Below are 26,120 nucleotides of genomic sequence, written 5' to 3' on the forward strand. Positions count from 1 at the left end.
TTCCCTCTTCACTTCATTCCAGATGGCCAAACCTTCCCTCTTCACTTCATTCCAGATGGCCAAACCTTCCTCCTTCACTTCATTCCAGATGGCCAAACCTTCCCTCTTCACTTCATTCCAGATGGCCAAACCTTCCTCCTTCACTTCATTCCAGATGGCCAAACCTTCCCTCTTCACTTCATTCCAGATGGCCAAACCTTCCTCCTTCACTTCATTCCAGATGGCCAAACCTTCCCTCTTCACTTCATTCCAGATGGCCAAACCTTCCCTCTTCACTTCATTCCAGATGGCCAAACCTTCCCTCTTCACTTCATTCCAGATGGCCAAACCTTCCCTCTTCACTTCATTCCAGATGGCCAAACCTTCCCTCTTCACTTCATTCCAGATGGCCAAACCTTCCTCCTTCACTTCATTCCAGATGGCCAAACCTTCCCTCTTCACTTCATTCCAGATGGCCAAACCTTCCCTCTTCACTTCATTCCAGATGGCCAAACCTTCCTCCTTCACTTCATTCCAGATGGCCAAACCTTCCCTCTTCACTTCATTCCAGACGGCCAAACCTTCCCTCTTCACTTCATTCCAGACGGCCAAACCTTCCCTCTTCACTTCATTCCAGATGGCCAAACCTTCCCTCTTCACTTCATTCCAGATGGCCAAACCTTCCTCCTTCACTTCATTCCAGATGGCCAAACCTTCCCTCTTCACTTCATTCCAGATGGCCAAACCTTCCTCCTTCACTTCATTCCAGATGGCCAAACCTTCCCTCTTCACTTCATTCCAGATGGCCAAACCTTCCCTCTTCACTTCATTCCAGATGGCCAAACCTTCCTCCTTCACTTCATTCCAGATGGCCAAACCTTCCCTCTTCACTTCATTCCAGACGGCCAAACCTTCCCTCTTCACTTCATTCCAGACGGCCAAACCTTCCCTCTTCACTTCATTCCAGATGGCCAAACCTTCCCTCTTCACTTCATTCCAGATGGCCAAACCTTCCTCCTTCACTTCATTCCAGATGGCCAAACCTTCCCTCTTCACTTCATTCCAGATGGCCAAACCTTCCTCCTTCACTTCATTCCAGATGGCCAAACCTTCCTCCTTCCCTTCATTCCTGTTGGCCAAACCTTCCCCCTTCACGTCATTCCTGCTGGCCAAACCATCCTCCTTATACTAAATTTCCTGATGGCCAAACCGGTTCTCATGTGAAGGTCACGGCAGAGAGAGAGAAAGAGAGGTGGGGGGGTGGGGGCGTGGAGGTTATAGTGGGGTGGGGGCGTGGAGGTTATAGTGGGGTGGGGCCGAACTTATTACATACTGAGTGGAGACTTAAAACCGGATGCAAAAAGAATAAAAATTCTTTCTTAAAACAATACAACAGAGTAAGCGTTTGCTCCGAAAATATAACAATAGCGACGACTTGCTACAAACATCAGGTGACCCCTTCCTTTGGCTGTAGTTGTCCGTGCCCTGTATCCCCACAGGACTGTAGGCGTTCACCTTGTGGTGTGGGTTGTGTGATGCAGCGTGGCTGTTGCTGTCCACACCCCGTGCTGTGAGGTGGCTGTAGCTGTCTTGCTGCGGGTGGTCGTCACCCCTCCCTGCCCTCACACACCCCGTACCATCATCTTCCCCCTCCAGCCATCTACATCAAGTTGACATAGTAGACAGCGTTGTCGTCATTGACGTAAGGATTTGACATGACATCACTCACGTCATGACAGGTTTGGCGTTCTATGGAGATGAACTGCGAGGGTGGACTATCGAAGACCTCAATATAGGAATACCAACTGGAAACGGGCCGATTATCTGCAAGAGACAACAGCTGTCAAATAAAACGGAAACACTTGTCTCTCAATAAGGAAATGTGAACATTGGAATGACCACGAATTCACAGCCCATACGATTCCCCAAAGAAAGCAAGAATTCAGCAGAAAGTGCTTGTGCCAGAGACCTGTATAGAGGTTTTGGGTCCTATAAACTAACAATATCATGCTGTCCGATTATAAATATATTTGTTTTCAACAAATCTGATTGCTATGAACTTCCGTTGTCCACCTGGACATGTGTGTGTGTGTGTGGGTGTGTGTGGGTGTGTGTGTATTTCTTTCACAACACCTCCAAAATAGCAGGAAGGGAAGTCTTATCAGAACAAGGTTTTCCACCGTTCAGGGACATAACAAGAGGAGGCCCCTCAGTATGGAACATGTTTATAACGATGGAGTTTCAGCGCATGTGTCTCAGAAGGAAAACAAAAGTCGAGTAGTTCACTGCGATGGTATGGAGTACGACAGGGTAAAATGTGATGTATTGTAGTTTGGTGTGAATTTGTATACCACAGTGTTGTGATGTGGTGTCAGGTTACATGGCCCGCAACATCAATCCATCGCTGACAGTGTGCACTTACAGTGGGTACAGCCACCCCATAGACTGAAATGACTTACAATGCTGACTTTGCACTGACCTCTGACTGGAGTCGCTGGGTGTGTGGGAGCAGCATCAGGAATCCTGAGGAAAGAGATACACCTTTCAGCTTCACTTCACACACAGCTTGAAGAAGGTGTTCGTTTCTTGGTGTGTGTTCCACTGTGTCTTAAATATCAGTGAAACACACACACACACACACCTACACACACACACACACACACACACACACACACACACACACAATCTCTCTCTCTCTCTCTCTCTCTCTCTCTCTCTCCCTCTCTATCTCTGTCACACACACACACACACACACACACACACACACACACACACACGCACGCACACACACACATACACACACACACAAAATCTCTCTCTCTCTCTCTCTCTCTCTCTCTCTCTCCCTCTCTATCTCTCTCACACACACACACACACACACACACACACACACACACCAAAAGCAAAGGAAAGGAAACCTTCAGTGTTCTCCTTACCCTCGTTTCTTTCCTCTCCTCCAGCAGATGACCCCACAGACGACAATGGCGATGACGAGGACGGCCGCTGTCCCTCCCCCAGCGATGACTGCCACTGACGGGCCCTCACGGAACGGGGGATCTGTGTCAGAGTCTGTCAGAGTCAGTTGGCAGCTGTCATATCACTGAGAATTTACAAGTTAGGAGATCAGTTTGTTCCCCCCACCCCCACCCCCCTTTTTTTTTGGGGGGGGGGGGGGGTTGTTTTTTAACTTCGACTGCTTCTGCTTCTTAGGACCGCATTACTTCTGTTCACTAAAACCAATGACACTACTTAAACGTTGTACTATTTACACTTCAGAATCATGCCGGGCACACTTATCTCATCATCCAAACGTTCAGAAGTCAAGGTGTTGCAAACTGTGTAAATGTAAAAGCATTCCGCCAGTCTATCGTCCACAACCTGATACCAACAGGCTCAAGGTGGCTCAGTTCTTTTCTTACGAAATGTACAGTAACTGAACTGTTTACATCTACATTAATGAGCTAACTTGCATTCATTTTATCGTTTACACACGCTCGCTCGCACGCACGCACGCACGCACGCACGCACGCACACACACACACACACACACACACACACACAAGCGTCCGCGAACACACGTAGTCAAATATACTATCACAAAAGCGTGTGCACACATGAAAATCTCTCTCTCTCTCTCTCTCTCTCTCTCTCTCTCTCTCTCTCTCTCTCTCTCTTCTTGTAAGAAACAAGAAGTTAAAAGGTTACTAAAAAGATTTCAGAGATGTAAAACACAAACGGACAAGATAGAAAAAAGACAAGCATATGTTACAGCCCGAAAGGAGTATGTGAAATTAAGAAAGTCAAAAGAGCAAGAGTTTGAAAAGAATAGATTAAAAATATTAAGAGATTCAATTAGTGACTCTAAAAGATTCTGGTCAGTGATAAGATCTGTGAACAGAAAAACGTTCGTGTATAATGAGATTTCTATGCAACAGTGGCATGGTCATTTCTTTAGAGTTTTTAACGACTTTGAAAATGAGTCAACACAAGAAGAAGACAATTTAGTGGAGACAGAGGATGAGTATGAGCCATTGTTTAGCGACCCCATAACTAAAGAAGAGATCATTTCTAGTATTAGACACTTAAAGTCAGGAAAAAGTGCAGGTCCAGACAAAATCATTGGGGAAATGCTGAAGCATGCAAATTCCCCTATAACTGATTTCCTTGTAGAATTATTTAATCAGATGTTTGAAAATGGTACATTTCCAGTAGAATGGGCAAAATCAATAATTATTCCCATACATAAAAAAGGTGATGTTAACAACCCAGATAACTATCGTGGAGTATCACTCACAAGCGTTCTAAGTAAAGTTTACACCCACATCTTAAATATGAGACTAACTAATTGGGCTGAGAGGGAGGATAAAATAATTGAAGAACAGGCAGGTTTTAGAGCAACGTATAGCACTGTAGACCATATATTTACATTGTATTCAATGGTGCAAAAATATCTGCTTTGTAACACAAAACTCTATGTTGCTTTTGTTGATTTCAGGAAGGCTTACTGTAGACCATATATTTACATTGTATTCAATGGTGCAAAAATATCTGCTTTGTAACACAAAACTCTATGTTGTTTTTGTTGATTTCAGGAAGGCTTTCGATTCTGTGAATCGTAATGCCCTATGGAATGTTCTGCGTAAAAGTGGTGTGAATGGAAAATTATATATGGCGCTTAGAGGTGTTTACAACTCAGTGCTTGCATGTGTGCGTGTAAAAGGTGTATACTCAAATTATTTCAAATGTTCAACTGGTGTTAAACAAGGATGTCTTTTAAGCCCGCAAATGTTTTCCTTTTTCATAAATGAATTAGCTGTGGAACTTTCCGAAAGAGGTCGGCACGGTATTCAGTTAATACCAGGAGCTACTGAATTATTTCTGTTACTTTTTGCTGACGATGTCATTCTTTTGTCAGGGACGGTAAAAGGTTTGCAAAATCAGCTAAATGTCTTAAAAGAAGAAGCAGATCGGTTAGGTTTGACTGTTAATCTAGATAAAACGAATATTATGGTTTTTAGAATGGGTGGACATTTGTCAATGCATGAAAAATGGTTATACGGAAATACTGAAGTTAGAGTTGTTAATTCATATAAGTATTTGGGGATGATTTTTACAACAAAATTAAGTCTGAATAATGCATGGGAAGAATTTTGCAGAAAAGGTAAAAAAACAAAAAAAAAGGCGTCATCGAAATTTTGAAAACACTTAGAAAACTGCACTCTATTGATTCCTGTCTATTTTGGAAAATGTTCGATGTACAAATAGAACCTTTACTGACATATGCAGCTGAAATCTGGGGATTAACGGTTAACTCACACATTGAGAGAATACAAACTTATGCAATTAAACGTTTTCTGCATGTTCCAATCCATTCATCCAATACGGTTTTATATGGGGAAACTGGAAGATATCCTTTGTATATAAGAACTTTTGTCAACTGTATTAAGTATTGGTTAAAATTGTTAAAGCTTCCACAAACACGTCAGAGCAAACAAGCCTATGACATGATGCTTTTACAGATGGAGTTAGGTAAAGAAAACTGGTGTTATAGAGTGAATAAGGTTCTGACTGAACATGGTTTTGGAATTGTGTGGTTGTCCCAGGGTGTAGGAAACGAACAGCAATTTATTGCAGAATTCAGAGACAGACTCATTTGTTCCTTCAAACAAAACTGGCATTCTGACATGGAAAGTAAAGAAAAATATTGTTGGTTCTTTTCTTTTAAAAGTATATTTCAACCAGAAACATATCTCAGAATCATTACAGACAAATGGCACAGAATAAATTATGCGAGATTTAGGTTAAGAACTCTGGGGTTTAATGCAAACAGGAGATGGTTTGAACCTGGGACTTCTATACAATCACCATGCCCTCTCTGTGGATACCAAGTGGATGATGAAAAACATTTTCTTTTTCAGTGTGAAATGTATAATACTGTGCGAGAAAAATGCATATTCTTTAAAAGCCATGATGTTGTTACTGTTTTGTCATGTGATAATGAAATCATAATTAGATCGGTCGCTAAATTCATTGCAGAAGCTCAAACAATGAGACAAAGGTACATAAGTCAGAATAGTATTAATAGCATAGAAGACACTTAATTATAGTTAGTACAGAAGTTGTTATTTTATTTGGACAAAACAGAAAACATAACATTGCATACTTGAGTGTATTGCTGAGGCAGTATGTGTTGCTTTGATGTATTTTTGAATGGATGGTCGAGTCAGTCCCCATTCATTTTGGTATTTTATTATCATTACATTGTTGTTTTTCTTTAGTTCCGTTTCGTTGAGTTTTTGTCAGGATGTGACTTAAGTGTTTCCAAGTATTGCATATTTTCTTGGTTTAAACTGACTGAAGGGTTCAGAGAAAAAAAAATATAGTGTTTTGTTGTTTTGAAGCTAAAATATATGGATTTATGTTGTTGCCCCCTTGTCAAAAGACCTTTCTTGGAAATGACAATAAATAATTCCAGTTCCAGTGTCCAGTGTCTCTCTCCCCTCCCCTCCCCTACCCACCCTTGCTCCCTTTGGGTTCTGTTCTCTGTCTCTGAACACCAAGCCGGCAGTCGAAACGGAATAGAATCACAGACATCCAACAATAAATTAGGTGGTTGTCGACACTGAACCCAAGTTAAAAAAAAAAAAAAACCTCATAACTCCCTCTCCCCTTCTCCCCCGCCCCAACCCTCTCTCTCTTTCTCTCCCCCTCGATCTCTGAATGCGCGCGCGCGCGCGCACACACACACACACACACACACACACACACACACACACACACACACACACACACACACACTCACACACACACATGCGTTCATACTGACAGAAGACACGCCGACAAAGATATAGCCCACTCACACACGCGCTCGCACACACATATACACACACATACACTCACACATGCATGTACGCACGCACACGCAAAACACGTGCTGACATATACACACACAGAAGAGTGGAAAGACAGACAGACAGACAGACAAACTGGAGGCAGACAGACAGACAGACAGAGACCCTCACGGATGAAAGCATCAGGAGATTGTGGTTCACACAAGGCTGTTGTCCTGGAGAGCTGCAGGTCCCTCAGAGCAATAGGACGATCGGCTGAACTGCGATCGGCCTTGAATTTCACCTGCCATTCATGATCATAACCGGGGCAATCATGCTGAAAATGATGGCTGAGATTATAACAATGATGTTTGACAAAGGCGATGATAATATTGATGATGGTGGTGATGATGGCAACGACGATGTTAATAATGGCTATAGTTTTTGATTGATTGATTGATATGGGTACTCATATAGCGCCTATCCTCGGTCGGAGACCAAGCTCTAAGCGCTTTACAAACACGGAGTCATTTGCACAACAGGCTGCCAACCTGGGTAGATCGGACTGACGGCTGCCACTGGGCGCTCATCATTCGTTTCCTGTGTCATTCAATCAGATTTCAGGCACGCACACATACACATTCAGACAGACATGTAACATTTTACGTGTGTGACCGTTTTGTTTATTTACCCCGCCATGTAGGCAGCCATACTCCGTTTTCGGCGGTGTGCATGCTGTGTATGTTCTTGTTTCCATAACCCACCGAACGCTCTTTAACGTGCATATATGATCTTCAGCGTGCGTATACACACGATGGGGGCTCAGGCACTACACATATGTTGACATGGGAGATCGAAAAAATCTTCACTCTTTATCCACCAGGCGCCGTCATCGTGATTCGAACCCGGGACCCTCAGACTGAAAGGAGCCAGGAGAAATGCGCCCAATGAGGACCACTCACTTCACGACACAGATGATGTTCTGTCTCTCTTTCCTGGTAAATTTCAAGTCCACAGCAAGAGAGACTCAAGACTTTAGACTGGTTTGTTGTCTGTCCGCAGGTACAGACATTGACTGGTCGACATGTGCAAACTCAATCAACTACAAACCGAAAGTGAGTAGGTTGATAAAGTATACAGTTTAAAACATAGTCACACACACGCGCGCGCGCGCGCGCGCGCGAGCGAATGCTTATTGGGATAAATATGTAAATAATACATAAATGAATACATGAATAAATGAATGCAAGAAATACATCGATAAATAAACAACTATAATCTGATTCTCAGTAATTCTTTATTTTGTTCCACACTGCCGTTGTCTCTTCGTTCTGTAACGATGACACTTTCATTGTTTCCTAGCTCTGTAATGACAACACCTTCCTCGTGTCTTTGTTCTGTAATGAGAGTATCTTCTGTAATGACAATACCTATCTCGTTTCTTTTATCTATAATGGCAGTATCTTCTGCAATAACAATACCTTCTGTAATCGAAATGCCTCCGTCGTTTCTTTGTTCAGTAATGACAATCCCTCCCTGACAACACACACCTCACACCCCCCTCGTACAAAATACACGGGTCAGCGGAGACACGGAAGGAGCAGACAGACAGAAGGAACACCACTGACACACTGTGCTGTCCCTTCACTGGCCAGCCCCACACTCACTCTGAAAGCAGACCCGGACACTATGGGAATCTGGCCCGTTTCCCACTGAAGCTCTGAAGATCGGGTTCTGAAGACTCGCCAAAGGGGTCTCTCGCTGTTGGCCACATCCACCAGGGACACGCTCAGAGACCTGTCGCCATCACGGGGCAGGGAGAACGTGAAGGACAGACAGGCGGGGCGTGACGTGGAGAGTGCTGGTGGAAGGAGGGGGGTAGTCAGCTGACTGCGGGCGTTCTCTCCTCCGTCCACTGGGGATGAGAAGTCAGAACAGTGTCACGTGTCTTGGTCCCACTGTGTGTGTGTGTGTGTGTGTGTGTGTGTGTAGATAGATAGAAAGAATTATAAATATATATATATATATATATATATATGCGTGCGTGTGTGTGTGTGTGTGTGTGTGTGTGTGTGTGTGTGAAAATATTAGAGAGTGAATAAATGTTTCTCTGATGTTTTCATAACTAAAAAAAAAAAGAAAATATTCTCGCACGGTTTGAACATGGGGCATACCTAATCTGAATATCAAACTTTTCTATGTTTGTATAGTTAGCATCTTTCTCTAATACCAAATAGATTGATTCCAAGAGTGATAAACAAGAAGACTGAGAAAAACCAGAAGACAGACCCAACTCAGAACTCGAGTGGGACAAGGTCAGATACACAGCCAGAGAGACAGGTCAGATAAAGAGCCAGGTAGACAGTTCAGATACACAGCCAGGTAGACAGAGCCAGGTAGACAGGTCAGACACACAGCCAGGTAGACAGAGCAGACACAGAGCCAGGTAGACAGGGCAGACACACAGCCAGGTAGACAGGGCAGACACACAGCCAGGCAGACAGAGCCAGGTAGACAGGTCAGACACACAGCCAGGTAGACAGAGCAAGGTAGACAGGTCAAACACACAGCCAGGTAGACAGAGCAAGGTAGACAGGTCAGACACACAGCCAGGTAGACAGGTCAAACCCACAGCCAGGCAGACAGAGCCAGGTAGACAGGTCAGACACACACCCAGGTAGACAGAGCAAGGTAGACAGGTCAAACACACAGCCAGGCAGACAGAGCCAGGTAGACAGGTCAGACACACAGCCAGGTAGACAGGTCAGACACACAGCCAGGTAGACAGGGCAGACACACAGCCAGGTAGACAGGTCAGACACACAGCCACGCAGACAGAGCCAGGTAGACAGGTCAGACACACAGCCAGGTAGACAGGGCAGACACACAGCCAGGTAGACAGGGCAGACACACAGCCAGGTAGACAGAGCCAGGTAGACAGGTCAGACACACAGCCAGGTAGACAGAGCAGACACACAGCCAGGTAGACAGAGCCAGGTAGACAGGTCAGACACACAGCCAGGTAGACAGAGCCAGGTAGACAGGTCAGACACAGAGCCAGGTAGACAGGGCAGACACACAGCCAGGTAGACAGAGCCAGGTAGACAGGTCAGACACACAGCCAGGCAGACAGGTCTGACACACAGCCAGGTAGACAGGTCAGACACACAGCCAGGTAGACACAGCCAGGTAGACAGGTCAGACACACAGCCAGGTAGACAGAGCCAGGTAGACAGGGCAGACACACAGCCAGGTAGACACAGCCAGGTAGACAGGTCAGACACACAGCCAGGTAGACACAGCCAGGTAGACAGGGCAGACACACAGCCAGGTAGACAGAGCCAGGTAGACAGGGCAGACACACAGCCAGGTAGACACAGCCAGGTAGACAGGTCAGACACACAGCCAGGTAGACACAGCCAGGTAGACAGGGCAGACACACAGCCGGGTAGACACAGCCAGGTAGACAGGTCAGACACACAGCCAGGTAGACAGAGCCAGGTAGACAGGGCAGACACACAGCCAGGTAGACAGAGCCAGGTAGACAGGTCAGACACACAGCCAGGTAGACAGAGCCAGGTAGACAGGTCAGACACACAGCCAGGTAGACAGAGCCAGGTAGACAGGTCAGACACACAGCCAGGTAGACAGAGCAGACACACAGCCAGGTAGACAGGGCAGACACACAGCCAGGTAGACAGGGCAGACACACAGCCAGGTAGACAGAGCAAGGTAGACAGGTCAAACACACAGCCAGGTAGACAGAGCAAGGTAGACAGGTCAAACACACAGCCAGGTAGACAGAGCAAGGTAGACAGGTCAGACACACAGCCAGGTAGACAGGTCAAACCCACAGCCAGGCAGACAGAGCCAGGTAGACAGGTCAGACACACACCCAGGTAGACAGAGCAAGGTAGACAGGTCAAACACACAGCCAGGCAGACAGAGCCAGGTAGACAGGTCAGACACACAGCCAGGTAGACAGGTCAGACACACAGCCAGGTAGACAGGGCAGACACACAGCCAGGTAGACAGGTCAGACACACAGCCAGGTAGACAGGTCAGACACACAGCCAGGTAGACAGGGCAGACACACAGCCAGGTAGACAGGTCAGACACACAGCCACGCAGACAGAGCCAGGTAGACAGGTCAGACACACAGCCAGGTAGACAGGGCAGACACACAGCCAGGTAGACAGGGCAGACACACAGCCAGGTAGACAGAGCCAGGTAGACAGGTCAGACACACAGCCAGGTAGACAGAGCAGACACACAGCCAGGTAGACAGAGCCAGGTAGACAGGTCAGACACACAGCCAGGTAGACAGAGCCAGGTAGACAGGTCAGACACAGAGCCAGGTAGACAGGGCAGACACACAGCCAGGTAGACAGAGCCAGGTAGACAGGTCAGACACACAGCCAGGCAGACAGGTCTGACACACAGCCAGGTAGACAGGTCAGACACACAGCCAGGTAGACACAGCCAGGTAGACAGGGCAGACACACAGCCAGGTAGACACAGCCAGGTAGACAGGGCAGACACACAGCCGGGTAGACACAGCCAGGTAGACAGGTCAGACACACAGCCAGGTAGACAGAGCCAGGTAGACAGGGCAGACACACAGCCAGGTAGACACAGCCAGGTAGACAGGTCAGACACACAGCCAGGTAGACACAGCCAGGTAGACAGGGCAGACACACAGCCAGGTAGACAGAGCCAGGTAGACAGGGCAGACACACAGCCAGGTAGACACAGCCAGGTAGACAGGTCAGACACACAGCCAGGTAGACACAGCCAGGTAGACAGGGCAGACACACAGCCGGGTAGACACAGCCAGGTAGACAGGTCAGACACACAGCCAGGTAGACAGAGCCAGGTAGACAGGGCAGACACACAGCCAGGTAGACAGAGCCAGGTAGACAGGGCAGACACACAGCCAGGTAGACAGAGCCAGGTAGACAGGGCAGACACACAGCCAGGTAGACAGGGCCAGGTAGACAGGGCAGACACACAGCCAGGTAGACAGGGCAGACACACAGCCAGGTAGACAGAGCCAGGTAGACAGGTCAGACACACAGCCAGGTAGACAGAGCCAGGTAGACAGGGCAGACACACAGCCAGGTAGACAGAGCCAGGTAGACAGGTCAGACACACAGCCAGGTAGACAGAGCCAGGCAGACAGGGCAGACACACAGCCAGGTAGACACAGCCAGGTAGACAGGGCAGACACACAGCCAGGTAGACAGGGCAGACACACAGCCAGGTAGACAGAGCCAGGTAGACAGGTCAGAATGCAAAACAGTGATACTGAAGGGCATGTGACAGAGGAGGGGAGGGGGGGAGTGAGAGGGAAGGGATGAAAAGAGAGATGGACAAAGAGAGGGGTGTACAGAGAGAGGATGGAAGAGGGAGAGGAAAAGAGAGAGGAAGAGGGAGAGAGAGAGATAAGAAGTTGATTTGTATGGTACACTAGAATTTCATTCAGACATATTCATAAACAGACAGACAGACGAAAGAGACCGATAAAAATGGAGACTCAAATCAGAGACAAACAGACTAAACCACGAGAGAATAAGCGACGGAAACAGATAAACAGGGCGTTTAACTAGACAGACAGACATGCAGACAGACAGACAGACAGACATGCAGACTGACATAAAGAGAGGCTGACACATGAACAAACAGGCAGACACACAGACTGACACAAACATCCCGTACCAAGGTTCGATCCGAATCTCCACTGATCCACGTGCTGCCAGCTGCATTCTGGGCTGCGTGACGTATTTCCTTCAGTCTTCATGAAATCAGCCCAGTCTGTAATCCCACCCAACACAGGCTTTGGTTTTTTGTTTGATTACTGTTGTATTACTTTATTTTGTTCTTTTTCGTCCCTGAGCCCACTTCAGCAAAACTCGATTAAATAGAAATTTACGACTGAGAACACGCAGATTACCATTCAACAAGAGCAATAATAATCATAATAATTGTGTAACCATTGCAATAAACTTAAGATTCTTTGTTGACGTAAAATAGTATTGTATTATTATTTTTTGTCACAACAGATTTCTCTGTGTGAAATTCGGACTGCTCTCCCCAGGGAGAGTGCGTCGCTACACTGAGAGTGCCACCCGTTTTTTGTATTTTTTCCTGCATGCAGGTTTTTTTTTTTTTTTGTTTTTTTTCCTATCAAAGTGGGTTTTTCTACAGAATTTTGCCAGTAACAACCCTTTTGGTGCCGTAGGTTTTTTACGTGCGCTAAGTGCATGCTGCACACGGGACCTCGGTTTATCGTCTCATCCGAATGACTAGCGTCCAGACCACCACTCAAGGTCTAGTGGAGGGGGAGAAAATACTGGCGACTGTGCCGTGATTCTAACCAGTGCGCTCAGATTCTCTGGCTTCCTATGCGGACGCGTTACCTCTAGTAACAGTATGTTATGGTACTAATAAATCTCTGTGTGTGTGTGTGTGTGTGTGTGTGTGTGTGTGTGTGTGTACTGGCATGTCAGACATGACAGAAAGATAGACAAACAGAAGACAGACAGATACAGGACAAAACCATGGCGTATACCTATGGAACAACAGTCTGGGTCAACGGACAGGAAGTGGATGCGGACTGTTCCTCCGTCTTGTCCTTGAGGAGTGAAAGCACGAAACACAACCTGAAACACAGTGCATCCTGCATTGTACTGTGCTGTAGCTGCCATTTCCTGTCACTTCCTGTTGTATGGGGTCGTGTCGTTTTCACCCTGTGTTGTGTTGTGCTGTGGTGTCCTTTTGTGCTTGTATCGATTTGTTTTATTGCACAGTAACCTTCGCTGCTTTGTGGTGCGTTTTGTTGCCTTAGTATTCTCACTGCCTTGTGCTCAACTTTGCAAAACGCACTCCACAAATTGAACCTGGCGAAATGGAGTCTTAGATAACTGAATTCCAAGGCACACATTTTCCACAAAAATATGTTCAATGAAACAAATTAAAAAGTTTTTTTTAAATGCAGCAAATATTATCAGTGTAGAGCAATGGTGACAGCGACAAGCCAAACAATGCTTTCCGTTTCCCTTCAGTTTGATGACAGTAGAAATAGACTTTTAAGGACTTTCATACTTTGTTTCTCTGTACAATTTTTGTACCAGTGTGCACGCCATACATCAATGGTTCGAAGCTGTGTGGCTTTGTCACTGACTGGAACGAAAGTTACTGTGCCTGATCACTGTTTGATGCTTACAGCCTCATGTTTCATTTGATTCTGCTTCAAGTGATAAAGGTTGCTCTAATCTATCACAAGGATATAAAGAACAGCTGACGGATATGCAACAAAAAGCAGTTTGTTTACGGAGTGTGTAAAGTGTTTCTGTGTCCAATCTTTTTTTAATCACAGAATAATTTCCAATATTCCTTGTGACCCCGGTACACTTGGTAATAAAGCCATATTCTATTCTGTTCTGGTTAGTTTGTGTTGAACACAATTTGATGTTCTCTTCGTGTTTTTGCTTTTCGTGCCAAAAGAATGCACGTTGGATGGAACCGAGCTCACGTTGTGTATGTCTGTGCCGTCTGAGTGATTTTGAGAAGACAACGGATTTCTGTGCACATGTACTGAATTAACAAATCATCCCACATACATCTCCCTAATTTTCCTGATTATTGAGGGAGAGGGGGGGAGGGAGGGAGGGAGGGAGAGAGAGAGAGAGAGTGTGTGTGTGTGTGTATGTGTGATTATGCACACTTCAAATCAAGTGAACGTAAAATCATACACCAACCATTCCAGTCCCACAAGGAATGTCCAAATGAAATGTCTGAGGTTCAGAAGCTGAAGGCAGTGTTTCCAAGAGGCACAGTCCACCAGAAGTATCAAACACGACGTCCATCTGTGCTGGGTGCTGGATGTCAGAGATGACGGTGAGACAGGAAGGGGAGGACACATCCAGCAGTGGAGATTCCAGGACAGATGGTGTGTCTGGTGCCACCTTCACTTGTGCATAACCTGTGGCATGCAGTTACCATTCTTATCATAGTAATGTAAAAAATATTTTAAAAAATCACGGTGATTGCTGTTGTTGTTAAGTTGCTGTTGTGTTTACACAGAGCGAGAACTAACAGACGAACAGACGGACAGAGACACAGACAGACAGCTAAAATGGGAATACAACACAGTCCTCTTCTTCCTCTTCATCTTTTCCTGCTTCTCATCCTCCTCCCTCTTCTTCTTCTTCTTCTTCTTCTTCTTCTTCTCCCCTCAAAGTCCGTGAAGAATCATTATCGACTGTGCCAAAGATACAAGATGAGTACTGACAATGACCTGTGTGTATCACAGACACAAAGTGAGCACTGACCATGAACTGTGGATGTCACAGACACAAAGTGAGCACTGACCATGAACTGTGGATGTCACAGACACAAAGTGAGCACTAACCATGAACTGTGGATGTCAGACACAAAGTGAGCACTGACCATGAACTGTGGATGTCAGAGACACAAAGTGAGCACTGACCATGAACTGTGGATGTCACAGACACAAAGTGAGCACTGACCATGAACTGTGGATGTCACAGACACAAAGTGAGCACTGACCATGAACTGTGGATGTCACAGACACAAAGTGAGCACTGACCATGAACTGTGGATGTCACAGACACAAAGTGAGCACTGACCATGAACTGTGGATGTCACAGACACAAAGTGAACACTGACCATGAACTGTGTCACAGACACAAAGTGAGCACTGACCATGAACTGTGGATGTCACAGACACAAAGTGAGCACTGACCATGAACTGTGGATGTCACAGACACAAAGTGAGCACTGACCATGAACTGTGGATGTCACAGACACAAAGTGAGCACTGACCATGAACTGTGGATGTCACAGACACAAGGTGAACACTGACCATGAACTGTGGATGTCACAGACACAAAGTGAGCACTGACCATGAACTGTGGATGTCACAGACACAAAGTGAGCACTGACCATGAACTGTGGATGTCACAGACACAAAGTGAGCACTGACCATGAACTGTGGATGTCACAGACACAAAGTGAGCACTGACCATGAACTGTGGATGTCCAGCCCAGGACGCCGCGACATGACCGTGATGTGTAGTGACACAGGTCTCCGTCAAAGTCACACCTCCCCCTGCTCACAGGCCATCCTCCGTATCGTCCTAATGGTGGTGAATCAGCTGAAGGAAAGTTTTTGACTAATAATAACACCTCTCTCTCTCTCTCTCTCTCTCTCACTCTCTCTCTCTCTCTCTCTCTCTCAATCTCTCTCAATCTCTCTCTCTCTCTGTCTGTCTCTGGAGCATTAGGGACAGTGGAAGAAGATGAATGACTGGAGGAAAATTGAGGGATGTGGGAGATGGTAGTAGATTGAGTAATGTGGACGAAGATGGAGGATGGTGGACGAAGATGGAGGATGGTGGACGAATATGGAGGATGGTGGAGGAAGGTGGATGATGATGGAGGAAGATGGAGGATGGTGGAGGAAGGTGGATGATGATGGAGGAAGATGGAGGATGGTGGAGGAAGATGGAGGAAGATGGAGGATGGTGGAGGAAGATGGAGGAAGATGGAGGATGGTGGAGGAAGGTGGAGGATGATGGAAGAAGGTGGATGATGATGGAGGAAGATGGAGGAAGATGGAGGAAGGTGGAGGATGGTGGAGGAAGGTGGAGGAAGGTGGAGGAAGATGGAGGAAGGTGGAGGAAGATGGAGGAAGGTGGTGGATGGTGGTGGAGGAAGATGGAGGATGATGATGGAGGAAGGTGGTGGATGGTGGTGGAGGAAGATGGAGGATGGTGGTGGAGGAAGATGGAGGAAGGTGGTGGAGGAAGATGGGGGAAGGTGGTGGAGGAAGATGGAGGATGATGATGGAGGAAGGTGGTGGATGGTGGTGGAGGAAGATGGAGGATGGTGGTGGAGGAAGATGGAGGATGGTGGTGGAGGAAGATGAAGGAAGGTGGTGGAGGAAGATGGAGGAAGGTGGTGGAGGAAGATGGGGGAAGGTGGTGGAGGAAGATGGAGGATGGTGGTGGAGGAAGATGGAGGATGATGATGGAGGAAGATGGGGGAAGGTGGTGGGGGAAGATGGGGGAAGGTGGAGGATGGTGGTGAAGGAAGATGGGGGAAGGTGGAGGATGGTGGTGGAGGAAGATGGAGGATGGTGGTGGAGGAAGATGGGGGAAGGTGGAGGATGGTGGTGGAGGAAGATGGAGGAAGATGGAGGAAGGTGGAGGATGGTGATGGAGGAAGATGGAGGATGGTGGTGGAGGAAGATGGAGGAAGGTGGAGGATGGTGGTGGAGGAAGATGGAGGAAGATGGAGGATGGTGGTGGAGGAAGATGGAGGATGGTGGTGGAGGAAGATGGAGGAAGATGGAGGATGGTGGTGGAGGAGGAGGATGGTGGTGGAGGAAGATGGAGGAAGGTGGAGGATGGTGGTGGAGGAAGATGGAGGAAGGTGGAGGATGGTGGTGGAGGAAGATGAAGGAAGATGGAGGATGGTAGTGGAGGAAGATGGAGGATGGTGGTGGAGGAGGAGGATGGTGGTGGAGGAAGATGGAGGAAGATGGAGGATGGTGGTGGAGGAAGATGGAGGAAGATGGAGGATGGTGGTGGAGGAAGATGGAGGAAGAAGGAGGAAGGTGGAGGATGGTGATGGAGGAAGATGGAGGATGGTGGTGGAGGAAGATGGAGGAAGGTTGAGGATGGTGGTGGAGGAAGATGGAGGATGGTGGTGGAGGAAGAAGGAGGAAGGTGGAGGATGGTGATGGAGGAAGATGGAGGATGGTGGTGGAGGAAGATGGAGGAAGGTTGAGGATGGTGGTGGAGGAAGATGGAGGAAGATGAAGGATGGTGGTGGAGGAAGATGGAGGAAGATGGAGGATGGTGGTGGAGGAAGATGGAGGATGGTGGTGGAGGAAGATGGGGGAAGATGGAGGATGGTGATGGAGGAAGATGGAGGATGGTGGTGGAGGAAGATGGAGGAAGGTGGAGGATGGTGGTGGAGGAAGATGGAGGAAGATGGAGGATGGTGGTGGAGGAAGATGGAGGATGGTGGTGGAGGAAGATGGAGGAAGGTGGTGGAGGAAGATGGAGGAAGATGGAGGATGGTGGTGGAGGAAGATGGAGGAAGATGGAGGATGGTGGTGGAGGAAGATGGAGGAAGAAGGAGGAAGGTGGAGGATGGTGATGGAGGAAGATGGAGGATGGTGGTGGAGGAAGATGGAGGAAGGTTGAGGATGGTGGTGGAGGAAGATGGAGGATGGTGGTGGAGGAAGAAGGAGGAAGGTGGAGGATGGTGATGGAGGAAGATGGAGGATGGTGGTGGAGGAAGATGGAGGAAGGTTGAGGATGGTGGTGGAGGAAGATGGAGGAAGATGAAGGATGGTGGTGGAGGAAGATGGAGGAAGATGGAGGATGGTGGTGGAGGAAGATGGAGGATGGTGGTGGAGGAAGATGGGGGAAGATGGAGGATGGTGATGGAGGAAGATGGAGGATGGTGGTGGAGGAAGATGGAGGAAGGTGGAGGATGGTGGTGGAGGAAGATGGAGGAAGATGGAGGATGGTGGTGGAGGAAGATGGAGGATGGTGGTGGAGGAAGATGGAGGAAGGTGGTGGAGGAAGATGGAGGATGGTGGTGGAGGAAGATGGAGGAAGATGGAGGATGGTGGTGGAGGAAGATGGAGGATGGTGGTGGAGGAAGATGGAGGAAGATGGAGGATGGTGGTGGAGGAAGATGGAGGATGGTGGTGGAGGAAGATGGGGGAAGATGGAGGATGGTGGTGGAGGAAGATGGAGGAAGGTGGAGGATGCAGAATGGTGAAGGAAGGTGAAGGATTGAGGTCTGGACATGGTGTCAGGTGTGGATATGGTTGTGATGTCAGGTGTGGACATGGTTGTCAAGTGTGGACATGATGTCAGGTGTGGACATGATGTGGACATGATGTCAGGTGTGAACATAATGGACATGGTTTCTGAAATGGGTATAATCTGGACTCGGAGATAGGTTTGCCATGGTGTCAGGAATGGACATGATGTCAGGTGGTCAGAGAGAGGACTGCAGTGTCACATGTTGTGCTTACCTGTGTCTCGTTGTGTGGCCTCACACTTTGGAAGTGAACTGTCAACACACACACACACACACACACACACACACACACACACACACACACACACACACACACACAACACAAGTTTCAAGTTCCAGTCAAATACTTTCGCTCCTGTCTAGAGCATCAGGATAAAACACAATAGCAGGCAAAGTCAGCATAACGTGAACAGTGTGTGTGTGTGTGTGTGTGTGTGTGTGTGTGTGTGTGTGTGTGTGTGTGTCTGTGTGTGTGTGTGTGTGTGTGTGTGTGTCTGTCTGTCTGTCTGTCTGCCTGTCTGTCTGTGTCTTTGTTTTTGTGTATGTGTCTGCATCTGTCTGTCTGTCTCTATCCATCTATCTATCTATCTGTCTCTATCTCACTCTCTGTGCGTGTGTGTGTGTGTGTGTGTGTGTGTGTGTGTGTGTGTGTGTTCGTTCGTTCTTTAGTTTAACGTCTTTTCACTGAAAGTGATATTAGACGAGTGTGTGTGTGTGTGTGTGTGTGTGTGTGTGTGTGTGTGTGTGTCTGTGTGTGTCTGTGTGTGTGTGTGTGTGTGTGTGTGTGTGTGTGTCTGTGTGTGTGTGTGTGTGTGTGTGTGTGTGTGTGTGTGTGTCTGTGTCTCTGTGTGTGTGTGTGTGTGTGTGTGTGTGTGTGTGTGTGTCTGTGTCTCTGTGTGTGTGTGTGTGTGTGTGTGTGTGTGTGTGTGAAAGTTTCATGACTTCAAAACTTTCTTTATTTTGTACAACACGAACGTAAGAGGGACATTTGAAAAAAGTACAATGGATAGGAATAAAATAACAACAGACTTTTATAGAGAGAAAAGAAAAGAAACAAGAGAGGCAAGGCCTTCAAGACTTACTTGTGATACACTTTTCAATAATAATGATAATGATTTTGATAATAATAATAATAATAATAATAATATATAGATAAATAAATGAATAAATGAAAATTTTAATCGTTGAAATATGTTCTGTAATTGATATTATAAAGCTTCGGGTTATAAGAAAGAAAAAGAAAAGCCTATGAGCAGAATCGAACTCAGCATGTCTGGTGAGTAGAAACTGTCAGTCACTGCACAATTGCAGATCTAGCAATGACATTCAAAAATCAACATTTAAGCTTGCTTTTTTAAAGCGTGATAAATTGATTGTTGTATTCGAAGTAATAACGCTGTTTAATCATGTTATATTGGTATATCTCGGGCATTTAACCATTCTTTAAGGTCCGTGGTAAAAGACGTTGCCATCGCCTCAAGCACACTGCAACATTTTCTCTGGATCTAGATGTTCGACAAGTTTTGTTACACTTGCCGGGAAACTACGATACGGTCGACTCAATTTCTCTTTAATGCTTATTCTGGTTAATTCAGTATCCACTTTAAAATATTCATATGCAGTAAACACGTCGATGGTGTATTTAGTGTCACTGTATGTGTTCTGTCCGTAATATTTCTTTGCTTTTAACTGCGAAGAAGAAAAACGAGGTCATGCCGTTTTCTAAACAAGCTGGGTTTAAAAAAAAATATCAAAGGGTGGTGAGAAGAGGCAGCATGGCACCCTACCCAGACACCCAGCCCTAGGTTTGAAAGAAAGGAAAAGAAGAGTGGACGACTAGGAGGTTGGATGTCCCATGAAACCAAAATCAAAGAGAAAGAACAGTGATGCTGAATTATGTTATTGGGAAGAACTGAGCACTAGATACGACCACCACCACTACCACCTCTCTCTCTCCGTGTCTGTCTCTCTCCCTCCCAACTCTCTCTGTCTCTCTCTCTCTTCCAACTCTCTGTCTCTCTTCTCTCCCAACTCTCTGCCTCTCTCTCTTCCAACTCTCTCTCTCTCTCTCTTCCAACTCTCTGTCTCTCTCCCTCCCAACTCTCTCTGTCTCTCTCCCAACTCTCTGCCTCTCTCTCTTCCAACTCTCTGCCTCTCTCTCTTCCAACTCTCTGTCTCTCTCTCTTCCAACTCTCTGTCTCTCTCTCTCCCAACTCTCTGTCTCTCTCTCTCCCCCAACTCTCTGTCTCTCCCAACTCTCTGTCTCTCTCTCTCCCATCTCTCTTCTCTCCCAACTCTCTGTCTCTCTCTCTTCCAACTCTCTGTCTCTCTCTCCCAACTCTCTGTCTCTCTCTCTCCCATCTCTCTTCTCTCCCAACTCTCTGTCTCTCTCTCTCTCCCAACTCTCTGTCTCTCTCTCTCCCATCTCTCTTCTCTCCCAACTCTCTGTCTCTCTCTCTCTCCCAACTCTCTGTCTCTCTCTCTCCCCCAACTCTCTGTCTCTCTCTCTCCCATCTCTCTTCTCTCTCTCCCAACTCTCTGTCTCTCTCTCTCCCATCTCTCTTCTCTCCCAACTCTCTGTCTCTCTCTCTCCCATCTCTCTTCTCTCCCAACTCTCTGTCTCTCTCTCTCCCAACTCTCTGTCTCTCTCTCTCTCCCAACTCTCTGTCTCTCCCATCTCTCTGTCTCTCTCTCTCCCATCTCTCTGTCTCTCCCAACTCTCTGTCTCTCTCTCTCTCCCAACTCTCTGTCTCTCTCTCTCTCCCATCTCTCTGTCTCTCTCTCTCTCCCAACTCTCTGTCTCTCCCATCTCTCTGTCTCTCTCTCTCTCCCATCTCTCTGTCTCTCTCTCTCTCCCAACTCTCTGTCTCTCCCATCTCTCTGTCTCTCTCTCTCTCCCATCTCTCTGTCTCTCCCAACTCTCTGTCTCTCTCTCTCCCATCTCTCTGTCTCTCTCTCTCTCCCAACTCTCTCTCTCTCTCTCCCAACTCTCTGTCTCTCTCTCTCTCCCATCTCTCTTCTCTCCCAACTCTCTGTCTCTCTCTCTCCCATCTCTCTCTCTCTCCCAGCTCTCTGTCTCTCCCAACTCTCCGTCTCTCTCTCTCCCATCTCTCTGTCTCTCTCTCTCTCCCATCTCTCTGTCTCTCCCAACTCTCTCTCTCTCTCCCAACTCTCTGTCTCTCTCTCTCTCCCATCTCTCTTCTCTCCCAACTCTCTGTCTCTCTCTCTCCCATCTCTCTCTCTCTCCCAGCTCTCTGTCTCTCCCAACTCTCCGTCTCTCTCTCTCCCATCTCTCTCTCTCTCAACTCTGTTTGTGTGCGTGTAGATTAGCAAAGATAGACTGGAGGAATAGGCCTCGCCTAACATCTCCATCATTGGATAAAAACGTTTGTAGGTCTGCTCTCTCTCTCTCTCTCTCTCTCTCTCTCTCTCTCTCTCTATATATATATATATATATATATATATATATATATATATATATATATATATATATATATATATGGTAATAAACTCATTACACAGAGAAAGAGACTGAGGAAGAACGGTACCTGCGGTCTTCCAGAAGACACACATCCTGTCTGTACGTGCATACTCCAGAGATGACAGCCAGTGTCAGCAGGACACAGTAAGTGTACACCCTCCCCATGTCTGGTCCACACAGGATGGTCACTGGTGCTGTCAGTCCAACTGAAATCTGACCAACACACGAGAGATGGGTGAGTACATCAAGCAACGAGCACGTGACCAACAAAGGAAACGAACGAATGACAAATTTCAGCAGGATATGACTGTTCTAACTGGGAACGACAGGAAAATGACACAGTCAGATAAGATCGTACAAGCAAGGAACAAGCATTTGTGATCAAGAACCATGATATATATATATATATATATATATATATATATATATATATATATATATATATATGTCATAAAAAATACAACCCCACAGCCATACCTATACCCATACCCATAACACACACACACACGCGCACGCGCGAGCACGCGCGAGCACGCGCGCACACACACCGAAAGTAAGAGCGAAAAAGAGTGAATGAGTGAGTGAGTGATGTTTGACATGAATTATTCAAATCCAAATCATTGTGTAACTTATGCATATCGTCTTTCCAATACTTTTTGCAGATAAGCTGCCAACTGCTTTAGATAATCCCATTCGTTGGTGACAATGTACATTACAATCAATCTAAATAAACATGGGTCTTTAAAGTATACCTACTTGTGTTGTATACACTGCTGTCTAATATCAATTAATCCAGGACGAGAGAGTACAAAATTTACTCTGTCATCTGCTCAAGATTTACATATTGAATATTGAGCATTTCCGATCACTAGCCTATGTCTCTACCGATAGCGATTACAATGAACGGATATATCAGAAATTTAAAAAAAATAAAGTTTGTCACAATGTGCTTCAGATTTCTGTCGTCATGCTTAAATGTGTAAGCTGAAAACAACAACACCAAAAACACAATAACAATAATAATAATAATAATAATAATAAAATGCAGACTTACATAGCACAGTACCCCCATCTCAGATGGGCTCACCACGCTTTACAATAAAATATACAAATTTAAGACTAAGTGTCGTAAAATATGTACAAAGTAAACACAGTTTCACATGACATTGGCTAAAATATACATATGTAAGACTAAGTGACATAAAAATATGTACATCAACACAGGCGCCATCACAGTCTCAAATCACACAGGGGCAAATCACAGCAAAACAAAGCACATCACAATCACCATTGTCAAAAATAAACACCAGGGAACCAGGCACCACGAAAAACACACCAAAATCATCACAGATGCATACAAATCAGCACACAGAGCACACCCGGCATATGCAGATGGAAAAATCTAATGACTAATATTCGGTAAAAGTGAAATCTTTTAATATTTTGATCGTGGTAATTCCAGTTTCGCCATCAACAATCAATATTCTGTAATCTAAAATCTCGGAGAATTTACATGCCTAGGATGTGATGATAAACTAGAATATACATGCCTAGGGTGTGTTGATAAACTAGAATGGACATGTCCAGGGTGTGCTGATAAACTAGAATGTACATGCCCAAGGTGTGCATGTGATGATAAACTAGAATGGACATGTCCAGGGTGTGATGATAAACTAGAATGTACATGCCTAGGGTGTGATGATAAACTAGAATGTACATGCCTAGGGTGTGATGTTAATCTAGAATGTACATGCCTAGGGTGTGATGTTAATCTAGAATGTACATGCCTAGGGTGTGATGCTAAACTAGAATGTACATGCCTAGGGTGTGATGATAAACTAGAATGTACATGCCTAGGGTGTGATGTTAATCTAGAATGTACATGCCTAGGGTGTGATGTTAATCTAGAATGTACATGCCTAGGGTGTGATGATAAACTAGAATGTACATATCTAAAGTGTGATGTTACACTAGAATGTACATGTCAAGGATATGATGATAAAATAGAATGTACATGCCTAGGGTGTGATGATAAACTAGAATGTACATGCCTAGGGTGTGATGATAAACTAGAATGTACATGCCTAGGGTGTGATGTTAAACTAGAATGTACATGCCTAGAATGTGATGATAAACTAGAATGTACATGCCTAGGGTGTGATGATAAACTAGAATGTACATGCCTAGGGTGTAATGATAACCTAGAATGGACATGCCTAAAATGTGATGTTACACTAGAATGTACATGCCTAGAATGTGATGATAAACTAGAATGTACATGCCTAGGGTGTGATGTTAAACTAGAATGTACATGCCTAGGGTGTGATGCTAAACTAGAATGTACATGCCTAGGGTGTGATGTTAAACTAGAATGTACATGCCTAGGGTGTGATGCTAAACTAGAATGTACATGCCTAGGGTGTGATGATAAACTAGAATGTACATACCTAAAGTGTGATGTTAAACTAGAATGTACATGCCTAGGGTATGATGATAAACTAGAATGTACATATCTAAAGTGTGATGTTACACTAGAATGTACATGCCCATGGTGTGATGATAAACTAGAATGTACATGCCTAGGGTGTGATGATAAACTAGAATGTACATGCCTAGGGTGTGATGATAAACTAGAATGGACATGCCTTTGACACCCTGCAGTTTATCTGTGTAATCTACTTCAAGCAACATTCTATATGCCTTTTTTGGTAGCTATAATGATAATACTAATGGATACTTATATAGTACACCATCCAGAAATCTGCTCTAGATGCTTTACAAAAACGCTTTTGTTAACATAAAACATTACATCTATGTTACATACACACACCAAAATGTGACCACACACACAGACACAGACACACACACACACACACACACGCACACACACACACACACACACACACACACACACACACACACACACACACTGCATACATACATTTTAACATACATGTGTATCTAACAGCTACCCTAACACATACGCACACATAGGCAGGCACAAACTTACATAAACACACGCACACACAATACACATTCATATACATGAATGTAGTTATGTACACATACATATGTACACACACATAGTCAAGCACAGCTAACGCAAAGGAAGTGGACCTGCCACAATTGAACTTACTGCTGAGGGAAAAGGTGAGTTTTGAGACGAGATTTAAAATATGCGAGGGAATAAGAATGACGGAGGTTATCAGGGAGCTTGTTCCACGTCTTTTTTCTGTTTTTTTTTTTTTTCTGTGTTCCTTTCAGCCAGAATTGAATACATTTAACGCTAGCAAGCAATGACATAGTGTAACAAGCTTTTTCACAAAAACCAAATCGTTAGGCGTTAAGATCACGTGTGCAACAGTAAGGTTAAGACCCCATATTTCGGTTCCGTATTGTCCAATGGGATGGGAGAGAGAGAGAGAGAGAGAGAGAGAGAGAGAGTGTGCGTGCGTGTGTGTGTGTGTGTGTGTGTGTGTGTGTGCAAAAGCGAGTTTCCAGCCACTGATTCTCTTGACAGTGAACCATGTTACACAGCGATGAAAATTCGTCAGCTATTCTTTTGATAAATCATTAATCAAACAAAATCAAGATGAAAAAAAGAATCAAAAAAAGTTTACCGGCTCACTCAGTGAAAATCATGCTTTATTCATTCACATTTCGAACATAGGTACAATGGATGTAAAGAGCATAATTATTGATTGTGATTAAAGACTTATGAACAAGAAGAAAAAAAACAAGCTTTTAAAATACCGGAAAATAACAGTTATAGTGTAAAACAAATAATGAGTATGAACATCGATCATGTAGAGTCCACATGAGTACATGTACTGTGTAATCACGGCCATATCCCACAGTCAACCATCATAGTCATGTTCAGCCCACTTACATTTCCTCTGTCAACGTGTGCTGTTGTTTTCTGATGGTCACGTCTCCAGCTACACAGCCACAGACATCTGGGG

The 26,120-nt window shown here is 45.6% G+C and overlaps 1 protein-coding gene across 1 annotated transcript; it reads right to left on the reverse strand.

The window, feature by feature from the left end:
• Window positions 1-1,102: 1,102 nt before the first annotated feature.
• On the reverse strand, window positions 1,103-26,120 carry LOC143301314 (uncharacterized). Its single transcript, XM_076615519.1, has 12 exons — window positions 26,048-26,120; window positions 22,226-22,371; window positions 18,892-18,929; window positions 15,857-15,988; window positions 14,570-14,793; window positions 13,381-13,471; window positions 12,528-12,623; window positions 8,477-8,724; window positions 7,002-7,113; window positions 2,916-3,048; window positions 2,459-2,502; window positions 1,103-1,803 (listed from the first exon to the last, which is right to left on the reverse strand). The coding sequence occupies exons 2-12, from the start codon at window positions 22,321-22,323 to the stop codon at window positions 1,640-1,642; spliced, it is 1,380 nt and encodes a 459-aa protein (XP_076471634.1). The 5' UTR covers window positions 22,324-22,371; window positions 26,048-26,120; the 3' UTR covers window positions 1,103-1,639.

The sequence above is a fragment of the Babylonia areolata genome, chromosome 27 (assembly GCF_041734735.1).
Source record: "Babylonia areolata isolate BAREFJ2019XMU chromosome 27, ASM4173473v1, whole genome shotgun sequence".
Taxonomy (NCBI): domain Eukaryota; kingdom Metazoa; phylum Mollusca; class Gastropoda; order Neogastropoda; family Buccinidae; genus Babylonia; species Babylonia areolata.